Source organism: Meles meles, chromosome 8 (genome assembly GCF_922984935.1).
Source record: "Meles meles chromosome 8, mMelMel3.1 paternal haplotype, whole genome shotgun sequence".
Classification (NCBI taxonomy): domain Eukaryota; kingdom Metazoa; phylum Chordata; class Mammalia; order Carnivora; family Mustelidae; genus Meles; species Meles meles.
The window spans coordinates 99,737,293-99,751,382 of NC_060073.1; the positions used below are offsets into that span (position 1 = coordinate 99,737,293).

Here is a 14,090-nt window from a genome sequence, read left to right on the forward strand (position 1 = left end):
ACTGCAGTTTTCCCCAACCCCGCCCCGTGTCTATACAGCTGTGATAAAACTTACAATGCACAATGATCCTACATTAGGGAATGAAGGCCAAAAGGCCAGATTGGTGTCCACATTTATGAGGAACCATTAACACAGAGGACAGGAGCTTAAATAGAGTTTGGTATTCAAAATTCAAGTCAAGATGAAGGGATTTAGGAAGCAAATGATGGAGAAAAGACATCTCTTTTTGTGACTCTTCCTTTCTGGAAGGCTCTAGAAATGTTATGGGGACCACAGGATTGCTCTGGATAGGATAAAAGCACAAGTCATTTGATATTTAAACCAGGTGATGGGTATTAAGGAGGGCCCGTGTTGTGATGAGCACTGGGTGTAAATAATGAACCATTGAACACTGTATCAAAATCTAGTTATGTACTATATGGTGGCTACATGAATACAATAAAAAAAATAAACAGGTAAAGTAGCAGGGCCGGAGGACCTGGAAACAGCTAAATCACGCCTGTTTTTTGACTTCCGTGTGCAACTCCTCTATGGATTTTAAGTTACAAAAACCCTGAAATGGCAGCTGGGAGAGGAATGACAACGTAAAAGAAACATTTGGTGGATAAGTCAAATTGGGACAGTTTCCTTTCTTCAGCAGGATGTTGGATTATTTTTCTTTTGACAAACACAAATTGATGACTACTCTAAAAGTCCTTAATCCTAAATTATATTCTTGAAACCAATACTACAGTATTTGTTAACTAACTAGAATATAAATAAAAGCTTGAAACAAAAAAAAGTTTAATCCTTAAGTTATGATTTAAATATTTCTTTTTTTACTTTTTATCTCATTATTTTAAATTTTCTTTTATTTTTTCAGTGTTCCAAGATTCATTAAATATTTCTAAGATAACTTTAATAATACTTAGTATTTTACCACTTCTCTGATTTCCACTCAAGATTTAGCTATTGTGAAATTTAGCATAACTTGTTTGTTGTCTTGTTTGTGTTTTAGATGTTTGACTTATTTATGATTTATTTTAAAAATTAATTTTTAATTGAAGTATAGTTGACATACAATATTCTATTAGTTTCACATGTACCACATAGTGATCTGACATTTATATACACAACCAAATGCTCCCCATGAAAAATGTAGTTACGATCTGTCATCACAGTTATTGATTTACTGTTTTTTTCCCTTTTTTTATTTATTTTATTTACTGTTTTAAATGACCTGCCACACCATATCCCCTGACCTCCATATCAACATGCGTGATTTTCATTTGACAAGTTCTGTTTATACAAATAGTTGACTTTTGTTGTAATTTTTAATTTTGTTTTTCTTTTACTTAGTGTCTGTTTTTTTTTTAACTTAATTTTGTCTTTTCAGTGTTCCAAGATTCATTGTTTATGCACCAAAGCCAGTGCTCCTTGTAACACATGCCCTCCTTAATACCCACCCCCAGGCTCTGTTTTGATGAAATGGTATTCCTTATTGAAAAAGGTGTGTCAGTATGTAAATAATTTTTGTGCTATTCAGGGACCCTTATAGACATCTCAAAGGTGCATCCACTTTGTTGTTTATCATTATTTAAGATACCTAAAAGTATATGTTAACCCTGGTCACTAATCTTTCATTTGAGAAGCCTCAAAATTCAAATGAAATCTGCTTCAATTTCAGAAAAAAACTTTCAGAAATGATAATTTCTTTACTGCAGAAAGAATAAGCTTTTGAACTTAATTCCATTTTCTCACATTATTTGGGGGAAAATTCATTAAAATGGTTGCAAAGTTATAAAAACAGTTTATAAATGTAAGATTTACAAAGTTTTCAAAAAAAGCAACTCAGCTGACAGCTTTCTGGTTAGTGATTTAAGCACTGTATATGTTTGGGACTTTTTTCAAAAGGAGGAGAATCAAGTCAGGTGTGTTATACATACAACATAGAATATCCCCTATGGTTTTTGCTTTTTTGTGTTATGTGAATGGCCATAAAAGAAGTTAGGAGAGGAAGTATGAATCTATTGAAATTGTCCCAGCTAGGAGTCAAGCAGGGAAATCATGGGATTGGTCTGTACCTGTCCTAGGACAGACTATCTCTGAATCAGTGTGAAAGCTTGGACTTTCTGGTCAATAATAATAATACAAAAAAATGATCCTCCTACTTAAGGACCAGAAGCAAAGCTGATTACATTCTGAACTTGTTTCATGTAAACTTTCTTTCTTTCTTTTTAAGATTTTTATTTATTTATTTATTTATTTGACAGACAGAGATCACAAGTAGGCAAAGAGGCAGGCAGAGAGGGGGTGGAGGGAAGCAGGCTCCCCGCTGAGCAGAGAGCCAGATACAGGGTTCCATCCCAGGACTCTACTACCTGAGCCAAAGGCAGAGGTTTTAATCCACTGAGCTACCCAGGCGCCCTCATGTAAACTTTCTATAATTGAGCTGCTGGTGTTGCTGGTGTTGCTCAGATCAGGCTTGGAATGGGCATGATCAAGTTCACTGAGGTTCAAGTGTCATGAATAGCAGAAGAATAAGGGGTTCTGAGTTCCATGTCCTTTTAATTGCTGAACCCCTAAATTTATTGAACCTCCTTATCCACTCCTCCTGACACTGCCTCCTTCAACACGCACACACACACAATCTTTAAGTCTTTTATTTTATGAGATTACTGCCCAACTTTGATTGTATGATATGGAACCCACTCTTGAGAAGAGGAGCTGACCAGGATGTACTCACTGAATTGAGGAAAGGAAGTGGTTATTGTTGTAATCATTTGCTTGTTCAATGTAACACACATACATGTGCACAGACATATGTGTACACACACACACACACAGACACACAGCATTTTGTACCTCTGAGTACCTAGCAATGTGCGGCATTGGGGTATATGTCTCAAATATAAATAGGGCACAGTAAGAGAATGATGTAAATGTAGGTTTTCATAATACAACAGAGTAGATAGATTATAATTTCAATTCTATATGATCAAAATTACTTCTGAAATTGATTTTGTGAATTGATATCCATGTTGGGAGACACCCATGGTATTTTTCTCTGAGTCTGGCATAAGTTGGTTTTTCTTTGTGCACTGGGGCATGTCATTGTGTTATCAGCTGACCACCAGGTGAAGAAGTGGGTTTATCTGCAGAGCTCAATTGTATAAAATATGTACCTTTAAACATGAAAATCACACCCAGTGTGAAGTTTTACTTTCTGCAGGGAAGACTCTCATCTTCTTCAGTGAGTACAATGGCTGGGGGCATCAAAAAGACTGGGGAGCCTCTGTCTCTGACATAAAATTAAATGAGCCCATTCAAATATTAATATCGAGATGTGCAGGTGTTACAATTGCTCTTAATGTGTTTTAGTTTTTCTGCTCTGTCACCTCTGTCAGTTCTTATATTTTAAAGGAAAATCAAGTGAGATAAAGAGTAGAGAGAAGCTTAGTTTCATTTCCTTGTTGATGAAATTGATGCTCAGATGTTTTCATGATTTCAGATTACAACTTGTAACTGTTGGAGCTGAGACTAGGACTTGGTGTTTTGATTCTACATATACCAGCTTACTATTTTTATTATTATTGCTAATGTACTATATTTAAAAATATCCATGAAACATGAAAATGGTTTCCGTGAATAAAAAGTCTCAGAACACAAATGAAAGCAACATGCTAATCTAAGCAAATTGTGGAGAGAGTATCTTTCCCACTTTATATTCGGAAGCTCTGTTGCCTAATTTAGAATGTGTGAGTATATTCTTATTTTATATTGGCCTCCACAATATGTGGAAACACATCAGGGTAGACTATAATGATCATTTCCCCATTCTCTTCATCCTTCTTCTGGCTGGACATGGAGCAACATGGGGGCCCACTTAAGAGATGAAGCTGTGAACAAAAGCTGGGGCATGATTGTGTCAGTATCGTGGTGGAGAATGGGAGGACTAGGGACACACAGAGGGCTCTGGGACCTGGAATACTCTGTTTATAGGTTTGTTTGTTCATTGTAAGCTGTTCAGTTTATGATAATGGTTTAAATGTATATTTTGTAGACTTTGATGTATTATGTATGCTAACTCCCATGACAAATTATGGCTGAAAAACTTGGATTCTACCTGGATTTAAATTAAATATTAAAGTAATCAATAAGCCAAGACTCAGAAGAAAGGCTCAGGTGAAGGAAACAGCCTTCCAAGTACAGAATGGAATGGCTCGCACAGAAGAAACCAGAACTAGATTAGTGTGGAGTAATGTAAACCAGTCTGGGGCAGAGACAGTGCTTTTACTACACTCAGTGAAGACCTTCCACCAGGTTCTGCAGGAGGAGCCAAGTCCATAGAGAACCCCATTGTATAGGTCTGTTATAGGTTGTATGTCATTATGTTTATTTAGGTTAATGTAAAGAGGAGATGGTTCTCCTACATATTATGTAATTTCATTTTCTTAACCCTTTCTATATTATTGATAAAGCCTTAAAAAACTTCTTTAGGCATACTTTTGACAATGGTGTGATGATTATAATTTGAGAATGTAGAAAAGATGGACAATTTAGCCAAAGCGAAAGTACTGCTTCAATCGCAAGAGTTAGTATAAAGCATAATGATTGAAACAGACCCAGATACCAAATGCATAACTCAAGTTGAGAGGTGAGTCAGCAGTCAATAAATTTGCATTGAGTCAAGAACATTGGGCTAGAGGGTTTTATATATCACCTGCCTACATAAGCACTGTTCCTGGAAATTGGTGTAGACCTGGGTCTGAAGGTGGAAGTTAGGTTGGCTCAGTTAAGTAAACTGGAGAGTGGATAAGTGGTTGACTGTGTGCGTGTGTGTGTGTGTACTCATTATGCAATTATTCTGGGTTTTATCTTTCTATAAATTGGTCACAGTGTTGAAAGTTGACGTGATTTGGAAATTTTTCAGCCTTTTTTTCTTTGAGTAGTTTTTCTGGTTCTTTCTAACTCTCTTCTCCTACTGGGGCTGCTGAAATGCAGATGTTGATTCACTTGGTAGTATCCAATAAGTCTTTCAGGATTTCTTCAGTATTTTTTTAAAGTGAATACATTTTTTAAAAATTTCCTAATATTATTTTTCAATTCTTTTCGGCATAACAGAATTCATTGTTTTTTTTTTCCCATTTTATTTATTTTTTTCAGCATAACAGTATTCATTGTTTTTGCACCACACCCAGTGCTCCATGCAATACGTGCCCTCCATTACACCACCACCTGGCTCCCCAACCTCCCACCCCCCGCCCCTTCAAAACTCTCAGATTGTAAATAAATTAAATATAAAATTCTAAAAAACCCCCCCAAAACTCTCAGATTGTTTTTCAGAGTCCATAGTCTCTCATGTTTCACCTCCCCTTCCAGTTTCCCTCAACTCCCTTCTCCTCTCCATCTCCCTATGTCCTCCATGTTCTTTGTTATGCTCCACAAATAAGTGAGACCATATGATACTTGACTCTCTCTGCTTGACTTATTTCACTCAGCATAATCTCTTCCAGTCCCGTCCATGTTGCTACAAAAGTTGGGTATTCATTCTTTCTGATGGAGGCATAATACTCCATAGTGTATATGGACCACATCAACCTTATCCATTTGTCTGTTGAAGGGCATCTTGGTTCTTTCCATAGTTTGGCGACTGTGGCCATTGCTGCTATAAACATTGGGGTACAGAAGGCCCTTCTTTTCACTACATCTGTAACTTTGGGGTAAATACCCAGTAGTGCAATTGCAGGGTCATAGGGAAGCTCTATTTTTTTAATTAAATTTTTAAATTTTTTTATAAACATATACTGTATTTTTATCCCCAGGGGTACAGGTCTGTGAATCGCCAGGTTTGCACACTTCACAGCACTCACCATAGCACATACCCTCCCCAATGTCCATAACTCCACCCCCCCTCTCCCGTCCCCCCTCCCCCCAGCAATCCTCAGTTTGTTTTGTGTGATTAAGAGTCACTTATGGTTTATCTCCCTCCCAATCCCATCTTGTTTCATTTATTCTTTTCCTACCCCCCAAACCCTCCATGTTGCATCTCCACTTCCTCATATCAGGGAGATCATATGATAGTTGTCTTTCTCCGATTGACTTATTTCACTAAGCATGATACCCTCTAGTTCCATCCATGTCATCACAAATGGCAAGATTTCATTTCTATTGATGGCTGCATGGTATTCCATTGTGTATATATACCACCTCTTCTTTATCCATTCATCTGTTGATGGACATCTAGGTTCTTTCCATCCTTTGGCTATTGTGGACATTGCAGCTGTAAACATTCGGGTGCGCGTTCCCCTTCGGATCACTACTTTTGTATCTTTAGGGTAAATTCCCAATAGGGCAATTGCTGGGTCAGAGGGTAGCTCTATTTTCAACTTTTTGAGGAACCTCCCAGCTGTTTTCCAGAGTGGTTGCACCAGCTTGCATTCCCACCAACAGTGGAGGAAGGTTCCCCTGTCTCCACATCCTTGCCAGCATCTGTCATTTCCTGACTTGTTAATTTTAGCCATTCTGACTGGTATGAGGTGGTATCTCCTTGTGGTTTTGATTTGTATTTCCCTGATGCCGAGTGATGTGGGGCACTTTTTCATGTGTCTGTGGCCATCTGGATGTCTTCTTTGCAGAAATGTCTGTTCATGTCTTCTGCCCATTTCTTGATTGGATTATTTGTTCTTTGGGTGTCGAGTTTGATAAGCTCTTTATAGATTTTGGATACTAGCCCTTTATCTGATATGTCGTTTGCAAATATCTTCTCCCATTCTGTCAGTTGTCTTTTGGTTTTATTAACTGTTTCCTTTGCTGTGCAAAAGCTTTTGATCTTGATGAAATCCCAATAGTTCATTTTTGCTTTGCTTCTCTTGCCTTTGGCGATGTTCCCAGGAAGATGTTACTGCAGCTGAGGTCAAAGAGTTTGCTGCCTGTGTTCTCCTCAAGGAGTTTGATGGATTCCTTTTCCACATTGAGGTCCTTCATCCATTTTGAGTCTATTTTCATGTGTGGTGTAAGGAAATGATCCAATTTCTTTTTTCTGCATGTGGCCATCCAATTTTCCCAACACCATTTGTTGTACAGACTGTCTTTTTTCCATTGTACATTCTTTCCTGCTTTGTCGATGATTAGTTGACCATAGAGTTGAGGGTCTATTTCTGGGCTCTCTATTCTGTTCCACTGATCTATATGTCTGTTTTTGTGCCAGTACCGTACTGTCTTGATGATGACAGCTTTGTAATAGAGCTTGAAGTCCGGAATGGTGATGCCACCAACTTTGTCTTTCTTTTTCAATATTCCTTTGGGTATTCGAGGTCTTTCCTGTTTCCATACAAATTTTAGGATTATTTGTTCCATTTCTTTGAAAAAAATGGATGGGATTTTGATAGGTATTGCATTAAACGTGTAGATTGCTTTAAGTAACATAGACATTTTCACAATATTTGTTCTTGCAATCCAGGAGCATGGAATATTTTTCCATTTCTTTGTGTCTTCCTCAATTTCTTTCATGAGTACTTTATAGTTTTCTGAGCATAGATTCTTTGCCTCCTTGGTTAGGTTTATTCCTTGGAATCCGGGAAGCTCTATTTTTAATTTCTTGAGGAATCTCCACACTGTTCGCCAAAGTGGCTGCACCAACTTGCATTCCCACAAACAGTGTAAGAGGGTTCCCCTTTCTCCACATCCTCCCCCAACAGATGTTGTTTCCTGTCTTGCTAATTTTGGCCATTCTAACTGGTGTCAGGTGGTATCTCAATGTAGTTTTAATTTGAATCTCCCTGATGGCTAGTGATGATGAACATTTTTTCATGTGTCTGTTAGCCATTTGTATGTCTTCATTGGAGAAATGTCTGTTCATATCTTCTGCCCATTTTTTTATATGATTATCTGTTTTGTGTGTGTTGAGTTTGAGGAGTTCTTTATAGATTCTGGATATCAACCTTTTGTCTGTACTGTCATTTGCAAATATCTTCTCCCATTCTGTGGGATGCCTCTTTGTTTTGTTGACTGTTTCCTTTGCTGTGCAGAAGCTTTTGATCTTGATGAAGTCCCCAAAGTTCATTTTCGCTTTCGTTTCCTTTGCCTTTGGAGACATATCTTTAAAGAAGTTGCTGTGGCTGATATCGAAGAGGTTACTGCTTACATTCTCCTCTAGGATTTTGATGGATTCCTGTCTCACTTTGAGGTCTTTTATCCATTTCGAGTTTATCTTTGTGTATGGTGTATGAGAATGGTCGTGTTTCATTCTACTTATAGCTGTCCAGTTTTCCCAGCACCATTTATTGAAGAGATTGTCTTTTTTCCATTGAATATTTTTTCCTGTTTTGTCGAAGATTATTTGACCATAGAGTTGAGGGTCCATCTCTGCGCTCTCCACTCTGTTCCACTGGTCCATATGTCTGTTTTTATGCCGGTACTACACTCTCTTGGTGATCACAGCTTTGTAGTAACGCTTGAAATCAGGTAACGTGATGCCGCCAGTTTTGTTTTTGTTTTTCAACATTTCCTTTGCAATTCTAGGTCTCTTCTGATTCCATACAAATTTTAGGATTATTTGCTCCAGCTCTTTGAAAAATACCATGGAATTTTAATTGCAATGATATTAAAAGCATAGATTGCTCTAGGCAGTATAGACATTTTAACAATGTTTATTCTTCCGATCCAAGAGCATGGATCGGTCTTCCATCTTTTTGTGTCTTCTTCAATTTCTCTCATGAGTGTTCTGTAGTTCCTCGAGTACAGATCCTTTACCTCTTTGGTTAGGTTTATTCCCAGGTATCTTATGGTTCTTGGTGCTATAGTAAATGGAATCGATTCTCTAATTTCCCTTTTGTATTTTCATTGTTAGTGTATAAAAAAGCCACTGATTTCTGTACATTGACTTTGTATCCTGCCACGTTACTGAATTGCTGTATGAGTTCTAGTAGTTTGGGGGTGGAGTCTTTGGTGTTTTCCATATAAGAATCTAAACATACAATCTTTATTTAATAAGTATACATCAATTAACTTGAGGAAAACCAAGCATTTTAGAAGATTGTATAAGATAATGTATCTGGGTTACTTAAAACATGCTTCGTGTAAGTCATCACTGAACCATAGCTGTGGCACTTTCTGTCTTTATTATCATCATCCAGAACATCAAGAAAGGTATCATCAAACTATTTTCACCTATACACCTGGTATTCCTAGATTCATCAGCAGTATAGTTCCCAAAATAGCTGTGTACTATTTCCATCTGATTTTCACAAAGTATCCAAATTTTTAAACTTTATTTTATTTTTTCAGTGTTCCAAGATTCACTTTTTTTTAATTAATTAATTTATTTTTATTTGCTTATTTACAGCATAACAGTATTCATTGTTTTGGCATCACACCCAGTGCTCCATGCAGTACGTGCCCTCCCTATTACCCACCACCTGGTTCCTCAACCTCCCACCCCACACCATCACCCCCCCGCCGCCCCTTCATAACCCTCTGGTTGTTTTTCAGAGTCCATAGTCTCTCATGGTTCATCTCCCCTTCCACTTTCCCTCAACTCCCTCTCCTCTCCATCTCCCCATGTCCTCCATGTTATTTGTTATGCTCCACAAATAAGTGAGACCATATGATACTTGACTCTCTCTGCTTGACTTATTTCGCTCAGCATAATTTCTTCCAGTCCTGTCCATGTTGCTACAAAAGTTGGGTATTTGTCCTTTCTGATGGAGGCATAATACTCCATTGTGTATATGGACCACACCAAGATTCACTTTTTATGCTTCACATGCAGTGCTCCATGCAATATGTGCCCTCCTAATACCCACCACCAGGCTCATCCAACCCCAAATTCCCTCCCCTCCAAAACCCTCAGTTTCTTTCTCAGAGCCAACAGTCTGTCATTGTTCCTGTCCTCCCCTGATTTCCCCCAACTCCCTTCTCCTCTCTTTGTCCCAGTGTCCTCCGTGTTATTCCTTATGCTCCACAAGTGAGTGAAACCATATGATAATTGACAGTCTCTACTTGACTTACTTCACTCAGCATAATCTCTTCCAGTCCCATCCATGTTGATACAAAAGTTGGGTATTCATCCTTTCTGATGGAGGCATAATATTCCATTGCATATGGACCATATCTTCTTTCTACAGTGATCTTTAATCAAATTAATGCTCCTCTCTTTTGTTCAGTCTCTGTTGCTCTTGAGCCCCTCTGCTGAATTTTTTAGTTCAGATATTGTGTTTCTCAGCTCCATGATTTCTGTTTATTACTTTTAAGTTTTCTGTCTCTGTGTTGAAATTTTCTCTTGGTTTTTGTATTGTTCTGACTCCAGTGAGCATCTTAGGACAGTCATTTAAATTCTCTGTCAGGTAAATCACATATTTTCATTTCATTAGTGTCAGTTTGTGGAGATTGCCCTTATTCCTTTATGGAAAGTATTTCAACTTGTCTTTACTTTCATTGCTTCTCTACACTGGTGTCTGCACATTAGGCAAAACACCAATCTGTCCTGACATTCATAGACTGGCCTTGGGCTAGAGAAGTTACCACCAACAAGCCTGGCCAGGGACTTTGGAGGCCTCTCAATTTTCTTTTTCTTTTTAACAATTTTTTAAAATTTCTTTCAGCATAACAGTATTCATTATTTTTCACCACAGCCAGTGCTCCATGCAATACTTGCCCTCCCTATTACCCACCACCTGGTTCCCCCAACCTTCCACACCCTGCCCCTTCAAAACCCTTAGGTTGTTTTCAGAGTCCGTCGCCTCTCAATTTTCTGCAGTCTAACCCTCTTTCTTTGTTATTAGTTGTAGTGCCCCCCTCACTTCTCCCCATGCTCCCCCCCCACCCATGTCTTCATCCATTGTGTGCTGGATTGTGTCTGTGTTTTAAAACAAGCAGGACTGAAACCAATTCCTCAGGCAGCTCACAGGTAAGTTTTATTGCTTGCTGGATGCATAGCGCACATTTTTTCTCCTTACCAGAGAGAAGCTGCAAAAAGAGCTTTTTAATCACTTCCTCTATGCTGAGCCAGGGGAAGGAGCTCTGGTGGCTTCCAGCCCACACCACCATCTCTTTGTCTCTCTCCCCGGGCAGCTGACATATGCTGTGTCCTATATCCCCTCTACTTTCTGACACAGACTATCTAGAAGCCAGTCTTCTAGGCACATGTTTTAAAAGTTGGGGTATTGGACAGATGGTGCAATTCTTTCCCTCCCCATGGAGAAGCCAGGAACTGGCTTCAAATTGTTCCAATTTGAAGGTGCTGTGCAAGTATAACTTATAAAAAAGGATATCTAGAATTTCCCTAAAATGTTAGAGAATGTGTCTAGATTTGTTGTTTAACTGGGAGCAGGACTATTTAACCACTGTCTGGATTTCTTAGAACGGGAATATGTGTATGTGAAACATTTTTGAATCAGGGTGTCCATGGAGAGTAAGAAGTTCTAGAGCTTCCTCTTCTGCCATCATGTTGATCTGGAAATGGGAATTTATTTTTGGCTCCTCTCGGGGGATGTCTGATCCCAGCGGAGTGTAATTTTGAGTAAAATATTGAGCTCCAAAGGAACTAGAGACACATTGTGGTCCTCTGTGAAAATACAATCCCCTCAAGACCGTATTACCCCAGAAACCATTCCCTGTGGAAGAGACTGAGCAAGCTTCTGCCCTGTTTATAACTGAGGACATTATATCATTGCCCTCACCGTAAGTCTTCTGTGATTTACCAAGTGCAAAATGATCATAATAAAGGCTGTTTATTTTGGTCTGCTGCTTAAGAGAACTCATAATCAGAAATTATTATCTGTGGTCCAGAAGGATTTCCAGAGCTCCTCAGAAATTAAGTGTGGACTGTGTCCTCATAGAATTGAGGGTAGCAAAGCCACAGAGATTGCCTTTTCAGGAACACAGGGATAATACTGGTAAGGAAGGATCAAGGTGTTCTTGCCTAAGTAGGGTGAGTTTCTGAATTCCATTTATACTCATATCTTTCATTTTTAAAAATATTTTATTTACTTATTTGAGAGAAGCAGTGTTTGAGAGAGCAGGAGCAGAGGGAGAGGAAGATGCAGACTCCTTGCTGAGCAGGGAGCTGGATGTGGGGCTTCATCCCAGAAACCTGGAATCATGACCTGAGCTGAAGGCAGATGCCAACTGACTAAGCCACCCAGGTGCCCCTATTCATGTCTTTCTTTTATGATGGAAGTCTAGGGATCATAGATGCCAATTTCTTTCCAGGTCTTTACAGTCCTCAGACTCACATGAAATTGTTAGAAGGGCCTGTTTAGGGGAGGGTGACAAAGCAAGGAAGGTTTAGAAATATTGTTAGGTTTCAAGGATGCAGTTTATTGGTCAGTTCCATTGATTTAACACTCACTCTTCTACATTAATTGTTTTTACTCTGTCTGTACATGGGGCAGGAACTTGAACTCTCCTAGACTCTGGTCCTTTATTTTTGGATTAGAACAATGTTCTTCTTTCCCACCACATGAAGTCCAATCCCCCTGAAAGCCAGTACCCGTTTGATGGGATTGCTGCCTCCATTTTACTGGTTAGGGGAGGAGTTGTATGTACAAAGAAGTGAAATGAGAGAAGGCAATTCCCTTCTGGTCGAATCTTCTCCCTAACCCTTGGTTTTGATAACAGTCCTGTTGGCATATGGAAGCATTGGCCTTCATTTTGTAGGCTAAGTTTTAATGCTCTTTGTTTTACAGCTTATAGAGCTTCTAATAAGAAAATGTTCATGTCACTAGATTCATGATAATGACAAAGCAGATTCTGTGGGTCCAGTTTGCGGTAGACTCAAATATTCCCAGTACAAACCCAACTTCTGTGAGAGGAGATATGGTGGGAAATGTTCAGTTGTTCTCTATGTAACTTTTTTCTCTCTCCTGTGTTCATAGATCCCCTTAGGAAGAATGCCTCCTGAAAATGCTTCCTTTGTGACTGAATTCATTCTGATGGGGCTAACAGACTTACCAGATCTCCAGCTCCCCCTGTTCTGCCTGTTTCTACTCATGTATGTGGTCACTGTGTTGGGAAATTTGGGCCTGGTAACTCTAATCCTATTGAATGCACACCTGCACACCCCCATGTACTTTTTCCTCTTCAATTTGTCCTTCGTAGACCTCTGTTATTCTTCTGTGTTTACACCAAAAATGCTTATTAACTTCACATCAAAGAAGAATATTATCTCCTACAGGGGATGCTTGACCCAGCTTTACTTTTTCTGTGGTTTTGGTATTTCTGAAGCTTATGTGCTGACATCAATGGCCTATGATCGCTATGTGGCCATCTGTAACCCACTCTTATATAATGTTGCCATGTCCCCCAAAGTGTGTTCCAGCCTTATGCTTGGTTCTTATTTGGTGTCATTTTTGGATGCCACAGCTCACACAGGATGCATGCTGAGACTGACCTTCTGTGATGCAAACACCATCAACCATTATTTGTGTGACATCCTCCCTCTACTTCAGCTCTCCTGCACCAGTACCTATGTCAATGAGCTGGTGGTTTTCATTGTGGTGGGTATGAATATCATCGTGCCCAGTGTCACCATCTTTGTCTCTTATGGTTTCATCCTGTCCAGCATCCTGCGCATCAGTTCCACTGAGGGCAGGTCCAAAGCCTTCAGCACGTGCAGTTCCCACATAATTGCTGTTTCTCTGTTCTTTGGATCAGGTGCATTTATGTATCTTAAACCATCTTCTGCTGGGTCTATGGATGAGGGAAAAATCTCCTCTGTCTTTTATACCAATGTGGTTCCCATGATGAATCCTTTCATTTACAGCTTGAGAAACAAGGACATTAAACTTGCTGTGAGAAAAACTCTGAGTAGAAGAGTGAATTGATCAGAAACAGTGTCTCTCTGTGTAGTTAGTTTTTCCCGGTGGGATTTTCTATGTTTAAAATAAAATACCTTTCGTGGCAATATTCCTAGCATTTTCTCCTAATATGGTTAAGGAAGTTCGAGTCTCACAATTTATTTTTAAAGTAGGTCTTCCTTTTTCCTCACCAATACCATAATATCTTCTCTGTCTTTTTGTTTGTTTAGTAATAGCATTAAGTAATGAACGTGTTGGGGCGCCTGGGTGGCTCAGTGGGTTAAAGCCTCTGTCTTCAGCTCGGGTCATGAT

General features: G+C 39.0%; 1 protein-coding gene across 1 annotated transcript; it reads left to right on the forward strand.

The window, feature by feature from the left end:
• The first annotated feature begins 6,877 nt into the window (after positions 1-6,877).
• LOC123948945 (olfactory receptor 8B3-like) lies at positions 6,878-13,805 on the forward strand. Its single transcript, XM_046016161.1, has 2 exons — positions 6,878-6,902; positions 12,868-13,805. Exons 1-2 carry the CDS (start codon positions 6,878-6,880, stop codon positions 13,803-13,805), a joined length of 963 nt encoding a protein of 320 aa, XP_045872117.1.
• Positions 13,806-14,090: the final 285 nt, after the last annotated feature.

What these genes read in the sequence shown, in the direction of transcription:
- LOC123948945 (XM_046016161.1), top strand. Translation starts at nt 6,878, where the DNA reads ATGTTACTGCAGCTGAGGTCAAAGA. An exon ending in ACTGCAGCTGAGGTCAAAGA is followed by an intron (nt 6,903 to 12,867) that starts GTTTGCTGCCTG and finishes AGATCCCCTTAG; the next exon opens with GAAGAATGCCTCCTGAAAAT.